This window comes from Otolemur garnettii, unplaced genomic scaffold (assembly GCF_000181295.1).
Source record: "Otolemur garnettii isolate 467f Iridium unplaced genomic scaffold, OtoGar3 scaffold00008, whole genome shotgun sequence".
NCBI lineage: Eukaryota > Metazoa > Chordata > Mammalia > Primates > Galagidae > Otolemur > Otolemur garnettii.
Window position 1 is genome coordinate 33,078,823 of NW_003852403.1, and position 21,307 is coordinate 33,100,129.

The 21,307-nt window shown below is 39.2% G+C and overlaps 1 protein-coding gene across 2 annotated transcripts in view; it reads left to right on the forward strand.

Annotated features, from left to right (window-relative positions):
* Positions 1-723: 723 nt before the first annotated feature.
* The window catches only part of MINPP1 (multiple inositol-polyphosphate phosphatase 1), a 30,667-nt gene continuing 10,083 nt past the window's right edge, over positions 724-21,307 (forward strand). Inside the window, exons 1-4 of one of the 2 annotated variants that reach the window (XM_003783674.3) lie at positions 724-1,409; positions 4,333-4,530; positions 9,291-9,388; positions 15,837-15,970. In XM_003783674.3, coding sequence (XP_003783722.1) covers positions 770-1,409; positions 4,333-4,530; positions 9,291-9,388; positions 15,837-15,970 — 1,070 coding nt within the window. In that variant the 5' untranslated portion in view covers positions 724-769. The remainder of the gene's footprint in view (positions 1,410-4,332; positions 4,531-9,290; positions 9,389-15,836; positions 15,971-21,307) is intronic. The other variant, XM_012801336.2, reaches the window with a different exon arrangement.

Sequence of the window (21,307 nt, forward strand, 5' to 3'; positions counted from 1 at the left end):
AAGATTATATCAACGATTCAGAATTTAAATTCCTGCAGAATTAAGCACCTTTCCAGGTTCTTCACTTTGTTGTGTCCTGATTATTTTTACACTCTAAAAGGAAGAACTAACCTCATGCTTCAAGAGGTGAGGCCCAGCGATTTGGATTTTCAACAACCGTTTCAGGTGAGTTTCATGCGAGGTTCAGAGACATTGAAAAACACAGTAGAAAGGAGCAGGGGTGGTGATAAAAGAGACTTCTGTCAAGTTCTGTTTTGCAAGCCTGGGATTTATCCACACCCAAGACAACTTAAAAAAAAAAAGGCGGGGGAGTCTTTGAGTCAATCCCTGAGGCACCCTCTGAGAGGAAACTCGCCCCCGCTCCGGGCCAGCCGACACCGGCTCCACCCAGGCTGTGGCTGTCCCCAGCTCCTCAGGCTTTTCCGCCAGCTCCACCTGAGCCACAGGTTCACAGATTTCCTCGACGCTTTCCGCCAGAACTCACAACCTGAGCCAGCCGCCGCCACGGCCTCCAAGCGCGGAGAAACCTGCAGGGCACAGGACGGAATAGCCCTCCGGGCCCGCCCCCTGCTCCCCCTCCGGGCCCGCCCCTTGCTCCCCCTCCGGGCCCGCCCCCTTGCTCCCCCTCCGGGCCCGCCCCCTGCTCTCCCTTCCGGTCTGCTCCCAGCCCCCCGGGCCCGCCCCCTGCCCCCGAGCCCGCCCCCTGCCCTCCGGAGGCGGAAGTGGGCGTGAGCAGCTGGCGCGTCGCCCTCCGCAGCCGAAACGCACCATGCTCCGAAGTCCCTGCCGCCGCCTCCTCGGGGCCTCCGTAGGCCCCGCCGCGGCCCTGGCGGCGGCGCTGCTCTCGTCGCTTGCCGGATGCTCTCTCCTAGAGCCACTGGACTCGGTGGCTTCGGTGCTCAGCCCCTACTTCGGCACCAAGACTCGCTATGAGGATGTCAACCCTGGACTGCTGTCGGGCCCCGGGGCGCCGTGGAGGGACCCGGAGCTGCTGGAGGGGGCCTGCACCCCGGTGCAGCTGGTCGCCCTCATTCGGCACGGCACCCGCTACCCTACGGCCAAACAGATCCGCAAGCTGAGGAAGCTGCACGAACTACTGCAGGCTCGCAGGCCCAGGGATGACAGGGCCGGGATCGCCGGTGGCCGCGACCTGGGTGCCGTGCTGGCCGACTGGCCTTTGTGGTACGCGGACTGGATGGACGGGCAGCTAGTGGAGAAGGGCCGGCAGGACATGCGACAGCTCGCGTTGCGTCTGGCCTCGCTCTTCCCGACCCTTTTCAGCCGGGAGAACTTTGGCTGCCTGCAGCTCATCTCTAGCTCCAAGCACCGCTGCGTGGATAGCAGCACCGCCTTCCTGCAGGGGCTGTGGCAGCACTACCATCCTGGGTTGCCGCCGCCCGATGTCGAAGGTGACCGTCCAGCCGCCCGGCCCGTGCCCTGCCTCAGCCTTTCTCCCTTCCCTAAATCCTCCGCCCGCATCTCCTAGACCCTGAATTTCCCCAGCCCCATTCTCTCCCCACTTTCCTTTCTTCCCAATCCTCCACTCCTTCGGGCTAGGTCCTGCCTGGGCACACGACCTTCCGGACTTGGCTCTCTCTCTTCCCATACTTATGTTCATTTACTCATTCATCAGGTATAAATTTAGCATATTCTACGTACTGCATGCTGTAGTAGACGATGGGGATCCAACTGGAGACAGGTCTCTCCCGCACGTTTTGATCTCCCATTCCCAAATTGAGTTGGTCCCTTTGAGTGCCAACCCATTCCTTCCCAACAACTAGTTTTACAGTTGGGTGCACTTTTAAAACAATATATTCTAGACCTTTTTTTCTCTAGACCTTCAAGAGTCTAACTGTATTAAAGGGCCAGGCATTAGGAAGGTTGAGAACCACTGTTCTAGACCTTTTGCTTCTGATACTTTTTTTTTTTTGAGACGGCCTTAAGTTGTCACCCTCGGTAGAGTGCTGTGGCATCACAACTCACAGCAACCTTCAATTCCTGGGCTTAAGCGATTCTCTTGCCTCAGCCTCCCAAGTAGCTGGGACTATAGGTGTCTGCCACAATGGCTATTTTTTGGTCGTAGTTGTCATTGTTGTTTGGCAGGCCTGGGCTGGATTCGAACCTGCCAGCTCTAGTGTATGTGGCTGGCGCCTTAGCCACTTGAGCTACAGGCACTGAGCCCTGATACTTTTTAAAAAAACTTAGGAACTTTTTCCAGCTGATGGTACTAGACCTACAGGCACTTTTAGGAAGCTGCTCTCAAGCCTTCTTTATACCCTGCTTTTTGTTGTGTCCTGTTTACTATAGGGTTTCCCTCAGTATAGCTGTGGTTCATGGTCACATGTGATACCTTACTCATGTATTACATTAATTATACTTGTTCAGAATTTGAGAGATCTAGTGAGGCCCTTTTATTTCACAGGTGAAGAAGAGGAATGAAATAGCGTGCCTCTTTAATTGTCTTTCTCCAGTTTGAGAATTAACAGAGTCAGGCCCAGAATCCAGGTCTTCTGTTTTCCCAGAATGGTGCTTTTTGCTTTAGGAAAAATGTTTTAATAGTCACAGATAATGATAGCAAACACTTAATGCCTGTTATGTCTGAGGTGTGCCTCAAATTTTATAGCCACTCTCTGAAGTTGATAATATTTTCTCCTTGTCTCACAGATGAGGAAACTGAGACACAAACACAGTAGATAATTTGCCTATTTTCACACAAGTAGTTTTGGACCCAGGAAATCTCTTTTAAAGCTTACCTTCTTAACCATTATACATACTACACAGCTTCCAATTGTCTAGTAACATACCTGTTAAGAAAAATAAGGTCTCACTCTTGCTCAGGCTGGTCTCGAACTCACGAGCTCAAGCAGCACACCCATATCGACCTCCCAGAGTGTTAAGATTATAGGCATGAGGTACCATGTCTGGCCTGAATTGTGCTTTTTAATTACAGCTATACTTCTTACATTAACATGAGTGAAAATTTCCCATATATCTGTTAAATGAACTGAATGTTGAAAACAAAATATGCTTAAACATAGCCCAATATATTAGTATATGTAGTGATATCCCAGAATGAAGGATTTTTGCCCTTGGATGGCATTGTGAAGATTGGCATTTGTCTCAGAGTACAAAGCCAGGGATCAAAATACAGTAGTTCAGAATAAGCCCAACCTACCACCATTTTCAGTCTTAAAGAATAAACCCTTTGCCTAGCCTCTTATCTATAGATCATTGTTTTGTGGGTTATGTATATCTGGGCTTTTGAGGGAATCTACTGAATTAGATTTTATATTTTTATAAAAACAGAACAGTGCCTTTGTGTCTGTTTAAATAGCAATAACTAGGTGTTAATAGTCATGATAAAATTTCAGGATCCACTTGGGAGATCATATTTTGAGGCTACAGGAAAAGATGATAAAGTTCTTATTTTCCCAGTCAAGATATTAAGAACTATAATCCAATTTGCAAGTAAAGTGGGAAGAATTATCCATTTCAAGGAGATATACTTATATATATATTCTCACACACTTTCAAAGCAAAATGGTGTAACTATATTCAGTTTTCTCTTACATACAAAAGTGATATACTTGGTGTTCTTTTCATGGTAAATTATTGGAGAAATGATTGAGATATGTGTTTTGAATACAACTGAAAAAAAAGGCACTCCAGTAGTTGAACCATTATTGCTTTTCTAATACATATTTGTTGCCAAACTGAGAAAAACATGTAACTTGCCGAGTTCTAGGTGCAAAGTTGTCAGAAGATAAACTAAATCAGAAGCTTCTAGCACAGTGAAGCGCAGTAGAACTGAAGCAGCCATGCATTTTGTGCTGTTGTCAGTAGTTTTTGTCCAAAGTAGGATCTTTTGTAAAGTAACCCAGGGTTGAGAAAGTTAATTGAGAAAATACTCTTAGACTTTGGCTTAGAGTGGACACATATTTCAATCTGTTGCATTCTCTCTTACCTTATAATTAGAAACTTTAGTTTGCTTTCTAATTCTGTGCTTCGTAGAAACAATTTTTAGGTGACATGATTGTGCGCTTTTTATGACATACCTGTCTAATTTTTGTTCAGGAAAACATTTCATTTGTTACCTTTATTTTGTTGTGTAGCATAGCTTCTTAACGTGATCCGTGTTCTGTTTTAGTCTTTTCTAGCGTATTCTCTCATGCATTACAGTCATTACAAAACTTTACCCCTGTCTTTTTGGTTTAGTATGTGCTTATTTCAGACATAGAGTAAATAGGATGTTAGTGTTCATTTTTCACACTTAAAACATTTTCTGTAATTTGAAATTATCATTTAGCTCAATGTACTTTTTTTTTTTTTCAGATATGGAGTGTGAACCTCCAAGGATTAATGATAAGCTAATGAGATTCTTTGATCACTGTGCGAAGTTTTTACATGAAGTGGAAAGGAATGCTACAGCTCTTTATCATGTGGAAGCCTTCAAAACTGGACCAGAAATGCAGAAGATTTTAAAAAAAGTTGCAGCTACTTTGCAAGTCCCAGTAACTGATTTAAATGCAGGTAGTATGCCTTTTTATTACATGCAATAAAGTGCTTTTATTTGAACTTCTGGTTTAAATAATTCTGAATTGCAAAGACAAAAAATAAGGAAACAAATTGTTTTCTGTTAAGAGGCCCACAGTTAACTTACATTAAGAAAATAATATATTTTAGGTTGGGAAAATTATACACCTCAGGCTTGCAATTTTTAGATTCATATTTTTGAGTGGTATGTAAATTAATGAACAAGATTCTTGCTAAGTTCTGGAATTTTCTTGAAGGCAGAGTATATAAAGTATCAACTCTCAGCATTATTTGTAAAACTAAAGGCTTTTCTCAAAATTTTCTTAATAAAGTCACACAAATGGAAAATCATGTATTCTTTAGCTTTTGAAGCAGTTCAAAAGTACATATTAGTTTATGAAGGGGTATGTTTTAGAAAGTCAAAAACAAAACCAAACTACAGTAGAACCTCCATAGTTGACCACCTCACTGCATTGATCACCTCCTTAAATTGACATAATTTTCATAGACCAGACAGGACCACATGTACTCAATGGAAGTTCCTTACGTTGACCCCCTCTGTGTGTTGACCAGTTTGTTATAGCCCATTGGGTGATCCTCTTATAGAGGTTTTACTGTAATAAGATTTTTGAGTCTTCTACATGTAGAGGAGCTGAAAAATGAGCTTATGTCTGTCTTATGGTATTATGGTGTGTGGGTTGATGTGCAATTTATTGGTTTATCACCTAAACTAGGACACTTGGGAGTGTGAAAGAGGACATTATTCTAAAATTTAACTTAATTTTTTTGGTCAGTCAAGACAGGGTCTCCCTCCGTTGTCCCAGCTAGAGTTCAGTGGCATTATCATAGCTAATTATAATCTCAAACTCTTGGGTTTGAGCACAAGCCTCTTGCCTCAGCCTCCTGAGTAACTAGGACTATAGGCACAAGCCCCCACATCCACTAATTTTATCTTTTGTATGAAGGGGTCTTGCTTAGTTGCTTTCACTGGTCCCAAACTCCTGGCGTCAAGCACTTCTGCCACCTTAGCCTCCCAAGTTACAGGGATTAACATGAGCACCCAGACTGGCAGAGAGTACCATTGATAACTGTGATGGGAAATGGTCACTTTCTAGGTGCTCCTCTTGGAGCTGCGTCCTCATGCCAGCACATAGTCCACTCTTCAAAGCAATTTTAGAAATCTTTTTCTGGAATGACCATCAGAGTTTTCATTGTACAGCACACAAAAACAGGTAACAACAATAATGAATGCCACTCAGCAGCACACCACCACTTGTCAACACCAACACAGCTATGAGACACTGGTATATCAAGGTTATGAAACCTTGCCAAGTTGTTCGTACAGTGCTGCCAACATACACACAAAGTGGCAAGTTCAACAACTTATTTGTTAAACCTTCTGTGATGACAGCTTTAATGGTCATTCCAGAAAATGAGTTCCAAAATTGCTTTGAAGGGTGGACTAGGCCCTGGGGTTAGTGCATAGCTTCCCTAGGGGAGTATTTCAAAGGTGACTGTAATGATATTCAGCAATGAGGTATGTAACACTTTTTCTATGATGAGTTCACGAACTTAATTAGACATTATATCTTCTATAACTTATTTTTACTTAATTATCTGTCTTATACATCTGTCTCATTTTAAATTTAATGTTATTTCATATATGATTTGATTTCTAGGTCAATGCTAGTTAAAACTTAACCCATCACTGACTTTTATTGCTATTGTAAGCTGTAGCTTTTAATAGTCCAAATTATTTTTATAGGAAACCATTTTCCTATTGAAATTTTTCTTGGTTTTTAATTCTTTTAGTCTTTTTTTGATCAAATTTTGAGGATCTGTAAGATAAATAGGTGAATTGCTGGGTTGACAAGCCTGAATATTTGACATCTTAACATATACTTTTAAATTGTTCTCTAAGGTATAAAAATGTGTATCAACACTAGAACAATCATTTTCCCATATATCATCCAATACTGGATATTATTATCATTAAAATCTTTGCCAGTTTTATTAGTGAAAAGTGGTATTGAGCCTTAATTTGCATTTCTTTGATTAGTTTTGTAAGTGACCATCATTTTACATGTTTGTTAGCCATTTACATATCACCTCTATAACACTGTCCTTTTTCTGTTGGGTTTTTTTGTTTTGTCTTTCTTACTGATCGTAGGTATCCTTCATGTATTGTGGCGGCATTAATTATCTTTTTAAATTAATTGGACAGAATTATTCCTCTTGTTGCTTACCTTGTACAGAAGCTTACATCTTTTTTTTTGTGGAGGCAGAGTCTCACTATGTCACCCTTACTAGAGTGCTGTGGAATCACAGCTTGTAGCAACCTCAGACTCTTCAGCTTAAGTGATTTTCTCTTGTCTCAGCCTCCCAAGTAGCTGGTACTACAGGCGCCCGCCACAGTGCCTATCTATTTGTTGTTGTTGTTGTTGTAGTTGACATTGTCGTTTAGCTGGCTGGGGCTAGGTTCATACCTGCCCACCCCAATGTATGTGGCCAGCAACCTTAGCCACTGAGCTACAGGTGCCGAGCCAGTTTACATCAAAAGAACAGCCATATCTGTCTGTTCATCATGGCCTCTGTGAGTAGTACTTTTCCTAGGAATCTTCTTTTACCCTAAGACTCTATTTCCTTAGTGTCTTCCTTTATTTTATTTTTTTTTAATGTTTAAATCTCTAATGCACTAGAAATATTTTTGAGTTTTTAAAAGAAGATTGACCAAAAGTCAGAGATCATGTCTAACCTCCTTACTGTTTGTTGTTGTTGTTGAGACAGGGTCTCTTTGTTGCCCAGGTCAGGGTCTAGTGGCCCCATCATAGCTCACTATAACCTTGACTCAAGTGATCTTCCCATGTTAGCTTCCTTAGTAGTTAGGTCTATAGGCATGTTCCACCACACCCAGCTAACAGTGTTGTTTTCTAGAAACATGGTCTGGCTATGTTGCCCAGGCTGGTCTTGAACTCTTAGCCTCATGTGATCCTCCCACCCATCCTCCCAAAGTACTGGAATTGTAGGTGTGAGCCACGGTGCTTGCTGCTAACATTGTTTTGTTATTGAGGCCTAGAGAGTTGACTTGCTTGGCTGTGGTAGTTAGCTCTCATAGCCTCATTCTTCATCTCATGCTTTTTCTTCCTATACTTCAAAGAGTTTTTTGGTGAATTTTTTTCCAATAAACTTCTTTCCAGTTAAAGAATAAACAAACGATTTGGGCTGACTTTCATAATTCCAAAATTAGACCTTTGAGAGCAAATGAGCCTGATCCTTTCATCAAACATACATAATGTGTATAAGCCACTGTTTATATAAGGTGTTGAGATTATAAAAGCTCCTTTTTACACAAAGTTTTTCCTTGACTTTTGTTTATATTCCTGGTGAGATACATTTTTGTACTATGTACCATGTGCCTTAGGGGAATTCTTTAAGCTAAGAACTAGTACAAAGTGCATGTAACATCAAGTAAGTTCTTGTCCCATTTTCGCTTGGAAAAGAAGAAAGGCAGTAAAGGCAAAGAAAAATCAAAGCATTGGAGGCAACCCCTGCTCTGTCTCTTATTAACTATCACCCACTTTCCATTGACGAGAGAGCAGCAGTGTTTTTATTTGCTACTGACAGAGGCTACTTTTTGTAGCCCAAGTACTCTCTTAGCCCTTCTCTTCCACACCCATAAATAAATCTAAAAATAATGTAATCAGTGAATTAGCAGTGTAAGTCAACTAACGTATTCTAAAGTGCACCTCTTAAATTATTTGAGCAGCTGGATTTGCAACCCTGATACTGTTGCCAGCCTTTTCCCCTCTGTAGCGTGTGAGGTTGGGCTCCTTGTTTCCTCTGCTCTGTTTCAGTTTTCTCCTGCCGGTCTTTGTCTACAGTCTTTCTCCTGCCCGTCTTCTGTAGTCTTCTCTCCCCTTTTATATCCTTCTGTCTGTACTTGGCGCTGCTTATTAGATGTAGTATATTGTGCAGTATGTTGTATAATAAATTGTATATTTTAAACCACTGTCAATAAATGTGCTTTTTTATTCTTGATTTTCAGGTTAGGCCTAAAATCTTCATATTTAGCTCCCCTCCTCCAACCCTCTAAAATTAACAATCAAGTTAAGAAAGTCCTTGGTTATATATTATATAGAAAGTGCTTGGGTTAAGCTTTTTGTTGGGTTTGCTAGGCAAAAATGCTCTTAACAAATACTTACGGCTTGGCGCCTGTGGCTCAAATGGCTAAGGTGCCAGCCATATACACCTGAGCTGGCGGGTTCGAATCCAGCCTGGGCCCGCCAGACAGCAGTGATAGCTGCAACCAAAAAATAGCTGAGCGTTGTGGCGGGCGCCTGTAGTCCCAGCTACTTGGGAGGTGGAGGCAGGAGACTCGCTTGAGCCCAGGAGTTGGAGGTTGCTGTGAGCTGTGATGCCACAGTGCTCTACCTAGGGTGACAATCTGAGGCTCTATCTCCAAAAAAAGACAAAACCACCAAATACTTACCTTTAAAATCAGAAAAAAGTTGCCATTTACAGAAAGTTTCTTAACTTCATTGGCCTGAAATGTGTACCTCCTGTGGTTTTTTCCTTACAGCTCTGGTTCTGCTCCTTTAGATTTTACCGAACAAGTCTCAGTTGAGAAACCAGTCTTTTTGTCAAACTAAACATACTTACTTTCTGCAGCTGTGCACACGTGTCGTTCTACAGAGATTTATTTAGCCTTTGAGAAATTACACAAAATAATGACCTACAACATTTTTTCTTTTTTCCAGATTTAATTCAGGTAGCTTTTTTTACCTGCTCATTTGACCTGGCAATTAAAGGTATTAAATCTCCTTGGTGTGATGTTTTTGACATAGATGATGCAAAGGTAAGAAGTACTTTTCAATTTCTTTGCTGCTTTTTTGTTGTAATTACTTAAAGCAGGTTTTCATAAAATAAGCAGAGTTAGGGAACATAAGCTGTCTCATGACTAACTTATAATTTTCCTTAAATAGAGATTAAATGTTCAAATAAGTCCCACCTACTTATAAATAATTTGGGTTCATACAACTCTGGAAACATTTCTTCCGTGGTGATTTGATTTCTAGGTCCACCTAATTTAAAAACTTAACTTAACCTGTCATCAGATTTTACCGCTGGAAGGGTTTATAGACCTGGTATAATCCAAATTTTTCTTTTTTAAAGAATGCCAAAGCTCAGAGAAGAGAGATGCCTTTCCAAAGACCTAGTAACTATTTTGTAACAGTTTTCATGAGCATTTGAGTTCTGTGTTTCACCGGGTGGTGGCAGTAATTCGTCTGTTACACAGTTCTTAACCTGCCTACTTCATTTCCGTCTTTCCCTCTTCATTCATATGGCTCCAACTTTTAGACTCTGGAAAAAGAAGTTCTAGCAGGTCTTTGATGCTAGTAAGGGAGATAAATTCTCCAAATTTCTCCCAGTTCTGGGGTGTGGAGGCGGAGAAGTGGGGTAGGAGAGTGTTGTTTTTATTAAGCACTGCCAGTATGGATCATTTAGTATTATGATGGACTTCTGAAACCTTGTTATCCCTTGTGTACATATAAAACCATTGTAAAGTAAAAATTGTAAGTTGAACTCATCTTAAGCCAGGGACCATCTGTGTAAAATATACTGGTGCACAAAGGAGCAAGTTGACTTAATGGCATCAGGCTGTCTCTTCTGGGTCAGTTTTGGTATTTTAAATTTTCCTATAAAAGTCATCCATGCCATCCATATTTTCAGATTTATTTGCAGAGTTTAGCAGACTTCCCTTTTATAATTTAAAAAAGTTTTCTTCTCTGTCTAAAATTATTTCCCCATTATTTTTACTCACTGGTGTACTTTTGCTTTCATTTTTTTCATTACTTTAGCTTATCGCTTACTATTTTATTTTTTTCCCAGGAAACAGTTTAGTGTTATCTGTTTTTGAACTTTATGTGATGGAATCACTTGTTATGTTTGTTTTTTGTATCCAGCTCTTGTTCAACATTTGTGTTTTTTAAGATTTATCATAAAGGCTGGCTTGGTGGCTCACGCCCATAATCCTAACACTCTGGGAGGCTGAGGTGGGTGGATCGCCTGAGCTTATATGAGTTGGAGCAAGAGTGAGACCCCACCTCTAAAAAATAGCTGGGAGTTATGGTGGGTGCTTGTAGTCCCAGCTACTTGGGAGGCTGAGGCAAGAGAATCGCTTAAGCCCAAGAGTTTGAGGTTGCTGTGAGTTACAATGCCACGGCACTCCACTGAGGGTGACAAAGTGAGACTCTTGTCTCAAAAAAAAAGAAAAAAATTTATCATAATGCTGTATGTAACTATAATTTTTATTTTTATTGCTTTATAGTATTCCATTATACAAGTATTTTACAATTCATTATCTTCTGGGCAGACATTTGGTTTGTTTTCATTTGGGGGCTATTGAGAACATTGTTGCCATGAACGTTCTTGCATATTTCTGTGGGGCACATGCACACATTTCTGAAGGTGTATGTGTGTGGTAGAATTGTCTGGTCATATGATAAGTAAAACTTCACATTTATGAGGTAATGCCAAACTATTTTTGGAGCTGCTATAGCTTATGTTTCTAACTTTTTATAATTTTTTTTCTACTTTTGGCTTTTTTAAAACAATTAAATTATTTCATTAGAAAAATTATTTTTGTAAGTCTTTGGAATTCCTGACACTATGTGTGTTTGTTAATTGCAGTTTTCATCTGCTCTATAGCAGAAGTTCTGCTATTGTCTTTATAGCAACTTTTTTCTTTCTATGTTTATATAGATGGTATGCAAGCCCCCCTTTTAATTATTGCTCATCTTTCTGGTTAACATGGATTCATCACCTCAAATAGTTAGGTGGGTTCATTTTAGCTTTTGCTTCTCTCTAGCCACCAGCAGAGCTGAACAGGTATCTAGAGAACAAAATTCCTTTCCAATTTAGAGTTATTCATCCCTAAATTACTCTTTAAAGCAGAAAAAAGAGGATCTGAAAAGATGGACGGTCAGCCTGTGGTTCCCTCATAGTGGTGTCACATCCTGCCCCGGGAGGCTCATTTGTCTTGTTTCAAGTGGAGGATTTTATCTGAGGGGGTTGGATTTTCACTGTATTTGGTAGTCTATCCTTATTTATGGTAGTGGTTCAGGGTATTGAGGTCTCTCAATTTCTTTGAAGAAGGCATTTCATTTATCTTTTTCATTCTTTTTTTAGGGTGATTTCTGAGAGAAAAGGGCAGTGATCTGTTGATTCCATTGTCTTTTAAGTCAGAAGTTGTTTATATTTCCTTTTCTCTTTTTTTTAATGTGGCCAGAAGGGGTGAGACGTTTAGCTTATATTTTCTAAGTGAGAACATTCCCTCCTCCGGCTTTATTGAGGTATAATTGACAAAAATTATATTGTATATATTGTATATATTTAAGGGGTATAATATGTTTTGATGCAGGTATACATAGGAAGAATGATTACCATCATCAATCTGATTAACATATATCCATCATGTCAAATAGTTAACTTTTTTTGTGATAAGAAAAGTTAAGATCTATCCTCTTAGCGAATTTTAAGTGTATAGTACATTATTGTTAACTCTAGTCATCAGACTATACATTAGATCTCCTATATAACTGATACTTCATACCCTTTCACCAGCATCTCCCCATTTCCCCATCCTCTATCCCCTGGAACTACCATTCTGCTGTCTGCTTCTATGAGTTCTACTTTTTCGGGTTTTACATGTAAATGAGATAATTCAATATTTGTCTTTCTGTGGCTTATTTATTTCACTTAGCATAATATTCCCGAGTTCATCCATGTGGTGGGACATGGCAGAGCCTCCACTATTTTAATGGATGACTAGCATTCTATTGTGTCTACTCCATTTTCTTTATCCATTTGCTAGTCGATGGACACTTAGGTTGATTCCATTCCTTGGCTGTAGTAAATAATGCTGTATTCAGCATGGGAAGAGTGTTGAATTTTTTCTTGTTACTTGTAGATCAGCTTGATGCTTTCAAAGCTTCCTTCTGAATTTCATACTGTATACCTGATCTTATAAAACTCAGCATATAAGTGCCACCTTTACCAGGTTCTTTATCAAATGTCCTGGATAATCAGCCACTTCTCTCTGCTGAAGCTGTTTAGAACTGAGTAACTCCCTGCCTTGTGACAGCTTACGAATTGTTCAGCTTACAATTCTCCTGGTGGCTTTCGGCAAGGGAATCAGAGGTAGCCTGCAGATTCATGGAGATTTTTCTCTGATACACTGTTGTGTTCATCCAGCCCATTTAAGCTTCACAGACTGAGCTCTGACTCCTCATCTCAACAAGATTGCTGAGCTCAGCTTGGGGGAGGAGGGGAGCAGGCAGAAAGCCAGGCAGTTGTAGAGCTTGCTTTGTTTCCCTTCTCAGTGATTACAGTCTGGTGATTAAATTACCCAGTGTCCATGGACACTTGCTTTGTCCTGTTTTCTAATTGTTTCTGATAGAGAAACTGAGACCAGTTACGCCCTCCCATCATGGCAGATGACACATCCTTTCAACATATTGCTGAATTTTATTTGGTAATGTTGTATTTCAGATTCCTTAAATCATGTTTACAGTGAGGTTGGTTTATGGCAGTGGCTATTAATTTGTGAAGGGTGATACTATTGGCCCCCGCCTTACTCCTTTCCTTTTGAGGGGGTTAGAAATGTAAGGGTATTTTTGTTTATAACAATAAATCAGAGTCATATTTAGCATTTAGTGGGTAAGAGCAAGGGATGTTAACTGTGCTGCAAAAATGCAGTGGTCTGTAGTTTTCTTCCCTTACTCTTTTTCTTTGTTCAGTTTTGGAAATAGGCTTCTATTAGCCTGTTGACCTAAATTTTGTAACCCAGAGAGGCGAAGAGAAAATGGTATTTATCTGGGAATAGAGCACTGCAGTGGAGATACATACATATGCTGTAGTAAAACCATGTGCATATTCAAGGAGATAGAGGAAGACAAAAGTTTTTAAAGGAAAAATGAGGAGAATTACATGTTTTGAAATGATTATCCTTAAGTATAAGGATTAGTAACAGGGGTGATGCCAGTCCAAGGTTGGGCAGATGTCCTTGCAGAAGTTTTTTTGTGGGTGTGTTTGTGTAAGGTTGAAATGGCCTTTGTGCAAGGTTGTGGTTTTTGCAACGTCTTTTGTGTTTGTTTTTGTTATGAGGCATACACGATGCAAACCTTCTCTTCATAGCCTTCTTGGTCCTATTTGTCAGGGTTTTGGGGTTGTTTTTTTTACACTAGTGACTCTTGATTCTGACAATTTTCACATCCCCCTTAAACGAGTTTAAAAGCTTTCCATCTTTTTCTGTGCTCTGGAATAGTTTAAGTATTAGGAACTAACTCTTAAAGCTTTGGTAGAACTCATGCTTAAAATCAATTGTGCCTGGTATCTTTCAGTAACCTTTGACTATAGTAGACTAACCTTCTACTTCCTAGAAAAGTCACTTTCATTTACATTTTTCAAGTTTTGAACAATGTATAGTTTTAGTAGTATACACGTAAGGTTTTTAAAAATCTCTTTTTCATTTCTTTTTTTTTTTTTTTTTCCTTGAGACAGAGCCTCAAGCTGTCCCCCTGGTTAGAGTGCTATGGCTTTACTGCTCACAGCAACCTCCAACTCCTGAGCTCAAGCGAGTCTCCTGCCTCAGCCTCCCAAGTAGCTGGGACCACAGGCGCCCACCACAACGCCCGGATATTTTTTGGTTGCAGCCATCATTGTTTGGCGGGTCTGGGCTGGATTCGAACCCACCACCTTAGGTGTATGTGGCTGGAGCCTTAGCCGCTTGAGCTACAGGCACCGAGCCACCTTTTTAATTTCTAATGCTGTATTTGTTCTATTTCTTGAATAGAAAGAATAACATACTTTTATCCAGTTTTGTTCTAATTCCACTTTTACTTATTTTAACATGTACTTGCCATTGCTAATTTTCTTTTTCCTTTTATTTTTTTGCTGGACATCATGGGGCCATTGCTAACTTTTTTATTTAACTGCCTCTTACATATACTACGTATTTTTTGGTTTGTGTTTTGTATATGGCATTGGCCTACCACTGCTCTTAAAACTTATTTTGACTTGCACTTAGTTTCTCAGAGAGTTCTTTTGGGAACAAAAGCTTGTAATTACTGCGTAGTCTTAATCTTGCACCTCTTTTGGGTTATAGGTTTTAGTCCACTAGTTATGGTTTTAGTTACAGGTTTAGTTCTCTATTTCTATCTGATCAAATGGTCCAAAGTACGAAGTTTAACCTTCAGAAGAAGCCTACCTTCATTACCGGCTCCAGTTCCAGACCTCTCCACTGCTATCAGTGATGTATACCTTTCTAACTCTTTTATATGTTATTTATAATCTGTGTCATTCTTAGACGTGTAAAGGGTGTACTGTATATTTGTGTATTTTGATGGTATTCTGCATTCTTAATCTCTTATTCAGCAGTGTGTTGTGAAGATCTTCCCATGTTAATAAGTGTTGATGTATAATGCAGAACTTTTTGATAATTCAAAGTATGCCATGGTATGTATATACCATAGCTTATTGAACCATCTATTACTGGAATTTAGGTATTTCTGAGAATTGTTTTTGCTCCCATCGGCAATGCTGCTATATGAGACGCTCTTCTGTATTCTCCTTTGTGCTCCTCTTTGAATATTACATAAATGGAATTAAGTTGAGTCAGAGCCTGTGTGTTTTCATGGATTTTACCACTTCGCTCTTTAGAATATCTATATCAGTATGCATACCTTTTAGCATACAGAAAACTATATGGATGGAGTTTTCCCATATCCTTGGTATACTTTTATTATTTTTGTCAAACTTAAACATGAACCAAAATAATTCATTTTCTATTTGGTTTCTACTTTAAAAATTTTTTAGAAATTTCTGATCTGCTCTTGATATCTTCTGGGCTATAATGAATATTCTTCTGTGTATGCCTTTTTTCTCCCTTTCTCTTGTATTTATCTTGGCTATCATCTTAATGTAATTTTAGAAGAAGGGGGCGGTAAGCACATGTCCTGCCCCATTCTCCTGAACTTGATTCTCCTCCTCTTGATTCTTGGCTGTGAGCACCCCTAACTTGCTCTCGCACACCAGCCTCTACATTCCCTTGATCCAAATTTGTGATAAATCTGTGTCGTGGGCCTTTGGAGCTAACCCTCATATGCCAGAAAAGACAGGTGTAAATTATACTTTGTGCAGAATGATAATTACAAACAATGTAACCTTTTCTGAATTTTTAAATCAGGAAATCTGTTATAGTGATGAAAATATGCTAAAATGATTTTTGAAATTTTTATTTTTAGGCGTTAGAATATTTAAATGATCTGAAACAATATTGGAAAAGAGGATATGGATATACTATTAATAGTCGATCCAGCTGCACCCTGTTTCAGAATATCTTTCAGCACTTGGACAAAGCAGTTGAACAGACACAACGGTAAAGACTTTTTTTAAAATTTGAAGCAAATGCTGAGTTTGTTATTAAGATTCTGGCAATGTTGTATAGTGGTTTATTTTTAAAAATAGTTTCTTCTGTGTCTTTAAAGAATACTTTAATAATTGATACTTAGAATAGACGTGTATGTAAATTATAAAACCCTCTACTCAAGAACTAGAACATTACTAATAACTTGCATTTGTTTATTTACACTAAGTTCCTAGATATTCCATTTTCTTCTTGTCCCCTCCCCCTTTTTCCTGAAACTACTCTTTCGAAAAAATTTTGTTTGTGGCCGGGTGTGGTGGTTCATCCCTGTAATCCTAGTACTTGGGAACTCAAGGTGGGTGGATTGCCTAAACACACCGGTTCAAGACCAGCCAGAACCAGATCAAGACTTCATCTATAAAAATAGCTGCGTGTTGTGGCGGGCACCTGTAATCCCAGTTACTTGGGAGGGTGAGGCAAGAGAATTGTGAGGTTGCTGTGTGCTGTGACGCCATGGCACTCTACCGAGGATGACAAAGACTGTCTCAAAAAAAAAAAAAAAAAAAAATTTCTGTTTGTCATTTCTTTGCTTCTTTAAAATAGTTTTTATTATTGTATGTGTACTCAAACAATATATTTAGTTTTCTTGTAATCATAATACTATTGTCTTCTGGGACTTGCTTTTTTCTGCCCTCAACTTTATGATATTCATCAAGTTATTGCATATAGCTATAGTTCATTTACACTGTAATACAATATTCAGTGATGTGAATGTACTATGATTTATATCGTCTACTTTTGTCAATGGGCATTTAGGTAGTTCGTGTCTTTTCCTATTATGAGCTCTCTTGTACATGGCTCCTGTTACAAATGTGGAAAATGTTTTCTCAAAGGAAGAATTATATCTGGACTAAAATTACTTATCTCATGAGATCTTCCATTTTGTCAGAAATACTCACACCTAAATTGATTTCTATAAATGATAAGCTTTTGTTACTGTCATTAATAACCCTTAGTATTCACTTTTTTCTATCTTTTCATTGACTCCGCAAACTGGTATTTCAGATTTCATAGTCTGATAAGGGTATGGCTTTTTTAGGCTGTGTAGTTCCATGTTTTAACATAAGGTGGCAGCATTGAAATAAATGTGTGTGGCACCCAGTGATTTTTTAAAATAATTGTTTGGTTAATTATTTAGCCCAGTTTAATAACAGAGGGAACCTTGTTTGTTAAGGTTCATAGAAATGTTTGTAGATCATAAGCCTTTTTGCTGCCTTTTTGAGGTCAAGGTATCATGAAGTTTTAGTGCTAGGAATTTCTTTAATGTTGAAAGATAATGGATAAATAAGGTAAAAGTATATACAATTAGCCCCCTTACCAATTCAGATTCAAAGGTCCAACTATCACTAAATTGTAGGTCTGTGGGGTCTGGAGCTTTGTTTTATTCATTGCTGTCTCCTCAGTGCCTAGAATTATGCCTGGAATAGAGTTGATATTCCCAAAATGTTTTGAAGGAATATCTGAAATCCTTTGGTAGTTCCTTTTTTAGTCAATGCCACTGTCATCTTCCCAGACATCCAAACCACAGGCCCATGTATCCTCCTTGTATCCATTTCTCTCACCTACATGTACTCACTGCATCTTTTGCTTCTAGTTTATGCCAGTTTCTTCCACTTTTCCTTCATCTTTACTGGCCTCACCTTAATTTAAGCTATTATCTCCTTTCCAGATTTTAGCAGCTGCCTCTTAAATGCTTCCCTAATTTTAGTGTTACTCCCAGTTCACTCCAGTGCGTTCTTCTCTTTAAGATATGAATCTAATTATATCTGATTCCTAGTAGATCATTCTGTGATTTCTCCATTAACTACCAGGACAAAGTCTTCTAAAAGATTTTATGAGACCCTTGTGTTTCCTTTCTTGAAGATGATATTGGTGATTGTGATTTTTTGTTTTTGAGACAGAGCCTCAAGCTATCCCCTGGGTAGAGTACCGTGGCATCACAGCTCACAGCAACCTCCAACTCCTGGGTTCAAGCAATTCTCTTGCCTCAGCCTCCCAAGTAGCTGGGACCACAGGCGCCCAACACAACGCCCAGCTATTTTTTGGTTGCAGCCGTCATTGTTTTGGCGGGCTGGGGCTGGATTCGAACCTGCCACCTTAGGTGTATGTGGCTGGCGCCTTAGCCACTTGAGCCACAGGTGCTGAGCCGGTGATTGTGATTTTTTAAAAATACTACGGACTATTGACTGTAGTTGGTAGCCCATTATTACTGTTTTTTAAATATTGTTTTTACTAGAAGCCCTAGCACATTTCAAAATAATTTTGTTGCAATAACAAAATATGTAATGTGTTTAAAAGATTGCATTAAACATACATGCAGTTTAAAAGGTGATTATTTATAGAATGAACAGTTATGTGTACGTCACCTGATCAAGAAATAGAACATTGGTTGGGTGCAATGCTCACACCTGTAATCCTAGCCTTCTGGGAGGCTGAGGCAGGGGGATGGCTTGAGCTCATGAGTTCAAGACTAGCCTGAGCAAGAGTGAGATCCTGTCTCTGAAAAATAGCCGGTCGTAGTGACAGGCACCTGTAGTTCCAGCTACTTGAGAGGCTGAGGCAAGAGGATCACTTGAGTCCAAGAGTTTGAGGTTGCTCTGAGCTGTGACAGCATGGCATTCTACTGAGGGCAACAAAGTTAAGTCTCTGTCTTAAAAAAAACAAAAAGAATGTTGTCAGCCAGGGCTCAAACAGTATATCTCCTAATAACAGTATAGCACCCCAGTATATCTCCTAATACAGAGATATTCTCAACCTGTGGGTCCTGACTAATGAAAATATATCCTGCATATCAGATAGTTACATTATGATTCATAACAAAATTACAGTTATGAAGTAGCAACAAAAATAATTTTATGGTTGGGGTCACCACAACATGAGGAACTGTATTGTATTAAAGGGTCACAGCATTAGGAAGGTTGAGAACCACTGTATACTTTTTATTCTTTACGAGTATCATGTAGTTTGCTTTTAAATAAATAGGACCCTACTGTATATCTTAACTTTTGTTATATGAATATTACATTTGCCTGATGGATTCATGTTATTTCAAGTTGCCAAAGCATGTTATTTCTTTATTGTTATTAACTAGTTATGTATTATTTATGTGCAATTGGTTATTTTCCTTTTGTACATATTTTTTATTTATTGAATTATATCTAGCTTTTTAATAAGCTGATGAATTTATTGTCAGTCTGTTGTTGCCATATTTGGAGAGCGTACCTATTCTGCGTTTGACCCCAAGAGTAGAACTAGGAGGCAAATCTTGTTCCAGTTATTATTCTAAAAAAGAAAATAACACAAAACCTCACAACTTTTTGATAACTACTGTTGATCAGAAGAATAAGCTGTTTGTGAAGTAGTAAGTTCTCTATCATAAAATTATCCTCACTGAATCTGGATGTCTGTGTTAGCAATTCTGTAGAAAAAAGGTTTCCGCCACATTAGGATTAGTAAGTGATTCCATGGTTTCCACAATTAGAGGCTCAGTTCATTTCATTTCAGAGAGCTTTTCTTGAGCACTACAATGGGTTAGGCCTTGGGAATATATAAACACGGAAGAGAAAGTAGACTCTCCTTCCAAGGGGCTTGCAGTCCAGTAAGGAAGATACCTTTAAAATGTGATTTCAGCTGGGTACAGTGGCTGCTAGTATGCACCTAGTCCCCGCTAGTCCTGAGGCTGCGGTGGGAAGGTTGTTTGAGCCCAGGAATTTGAGGCCAGCCTGGGCAACGTAGAAAGACTGTCTCTTCAAAAAAAAAAAAAAAAAGATTTAGACAAAAAGTGTATTATGTTGGGAAAATAGGTCATTAATGTGGATCAGGGTAGTTGGAAAAAGCTTCTTTTGGATGTTAAGATGTGAGTTGGGCCTTATTCACAGACAACCTGTGATGGAATTTGTATTGGTTTCAGAATCATGTTAAAATTCAAATTGTTGGTCAGCCTTACTAAACCAAAATTTTATCTTTTGTAGAATACAGGTGAGTGATATTAATTTTCAAAATATTAAGAAGATGGAGTGAAATTATGTGCACATAGGTGCCATAGAAGTACACATAAGTATGTGTTTATCTTTGGCCACTATGCTTTGCACGTAAGTGCTAAACAGTCACTTTTTTATTAATTGTCAACACTATCATAACAATCGTCCCAGGCAGTTTGGCCAGGGAGGAAGGAGGAGGACATTCTAACAAGAAAGGAGAGTATCCAGCAAAGGTCCCTGTGGCAGTGAAAATGGAAAGTAGCTAATTTGGTGGTTTGAGTTGGACACTGTTAGGAAGTAAGCCATGCTAAGTTGGGTGTGACCTGTGCCAAAGAAAAACCTTGTATTTGATCTGCCTGCTAGATCAAAAATAGTTAAATTTTTAACTATTTGTGCTGATTTCTATAAGATCCATATATTCTCAGGTTAACATTTAGATATCTTTCTCCTTAATTAGAACGTAGGCAAGTAAAATACGTTGCTTTTTAAAAAAAATACTTGGACAAATCTATTGAAATAAATACTGGTCATTACACAGGTAATAGAAGGTATACAAAGATGAAAAGGAAGTCATGTCCTAGTTTAGATAATATTTTTCTATAGTGGCACTAAAACAGTTAAAAACAAAGAGTGCTGAGAAAAAGATTAATTTGAACTGTGGGGTTTGGTAAGGGCTTTATGGGAAGAGTAGTCAGTGTATGTGGCAAGTGCTGTAGCCATGAGCTATAGGCGCTGAGCCTGTGACCCTTTCTAACTGACTTTTCACCTCCATTTCCAGGCAACCACTGATCTGCTTTCTGTCTCTACAGGCTAATTGACATTTTATATAATGGAACCATATAGCATATATATTTTTTGGTTTGGCTTCTTTCACGCAACATGAGAGTCATCTGTGTTGCTGCATTTTCCAAGGGTTCATTCCTTTTTTAGGCCAAGTAGTATTCCTTTATACAGATAGGCTGTAATTTACTGAATCGTTCAGCATTTGATGGACATCGGTGGCTTCGGTTTACAGTCAGTTTACAGTTGGCGGCTGGTACAGATAAAGCTTCTGAACATTGATTGGTCTGCATGTGCTTTCGTTTTTCTTGGGTAAATACTGTGGGATGGAATGGCTGAGTTATATGTAGGTGTGTTTTTTACTTTTTAAGAAACTACCAAACCTTTCCTACTAATATATGAGAGTTCCAGTTGTTTCTCATCCTGGCCTGCACTTGATACAAGAGATCTTTTTAATTTGGGCTGTTCAGAATGGTGTGTAGTGATACCTTGTTGCAGTTTTAGTTTGCATTTCTCTGGCAGTTAGCAA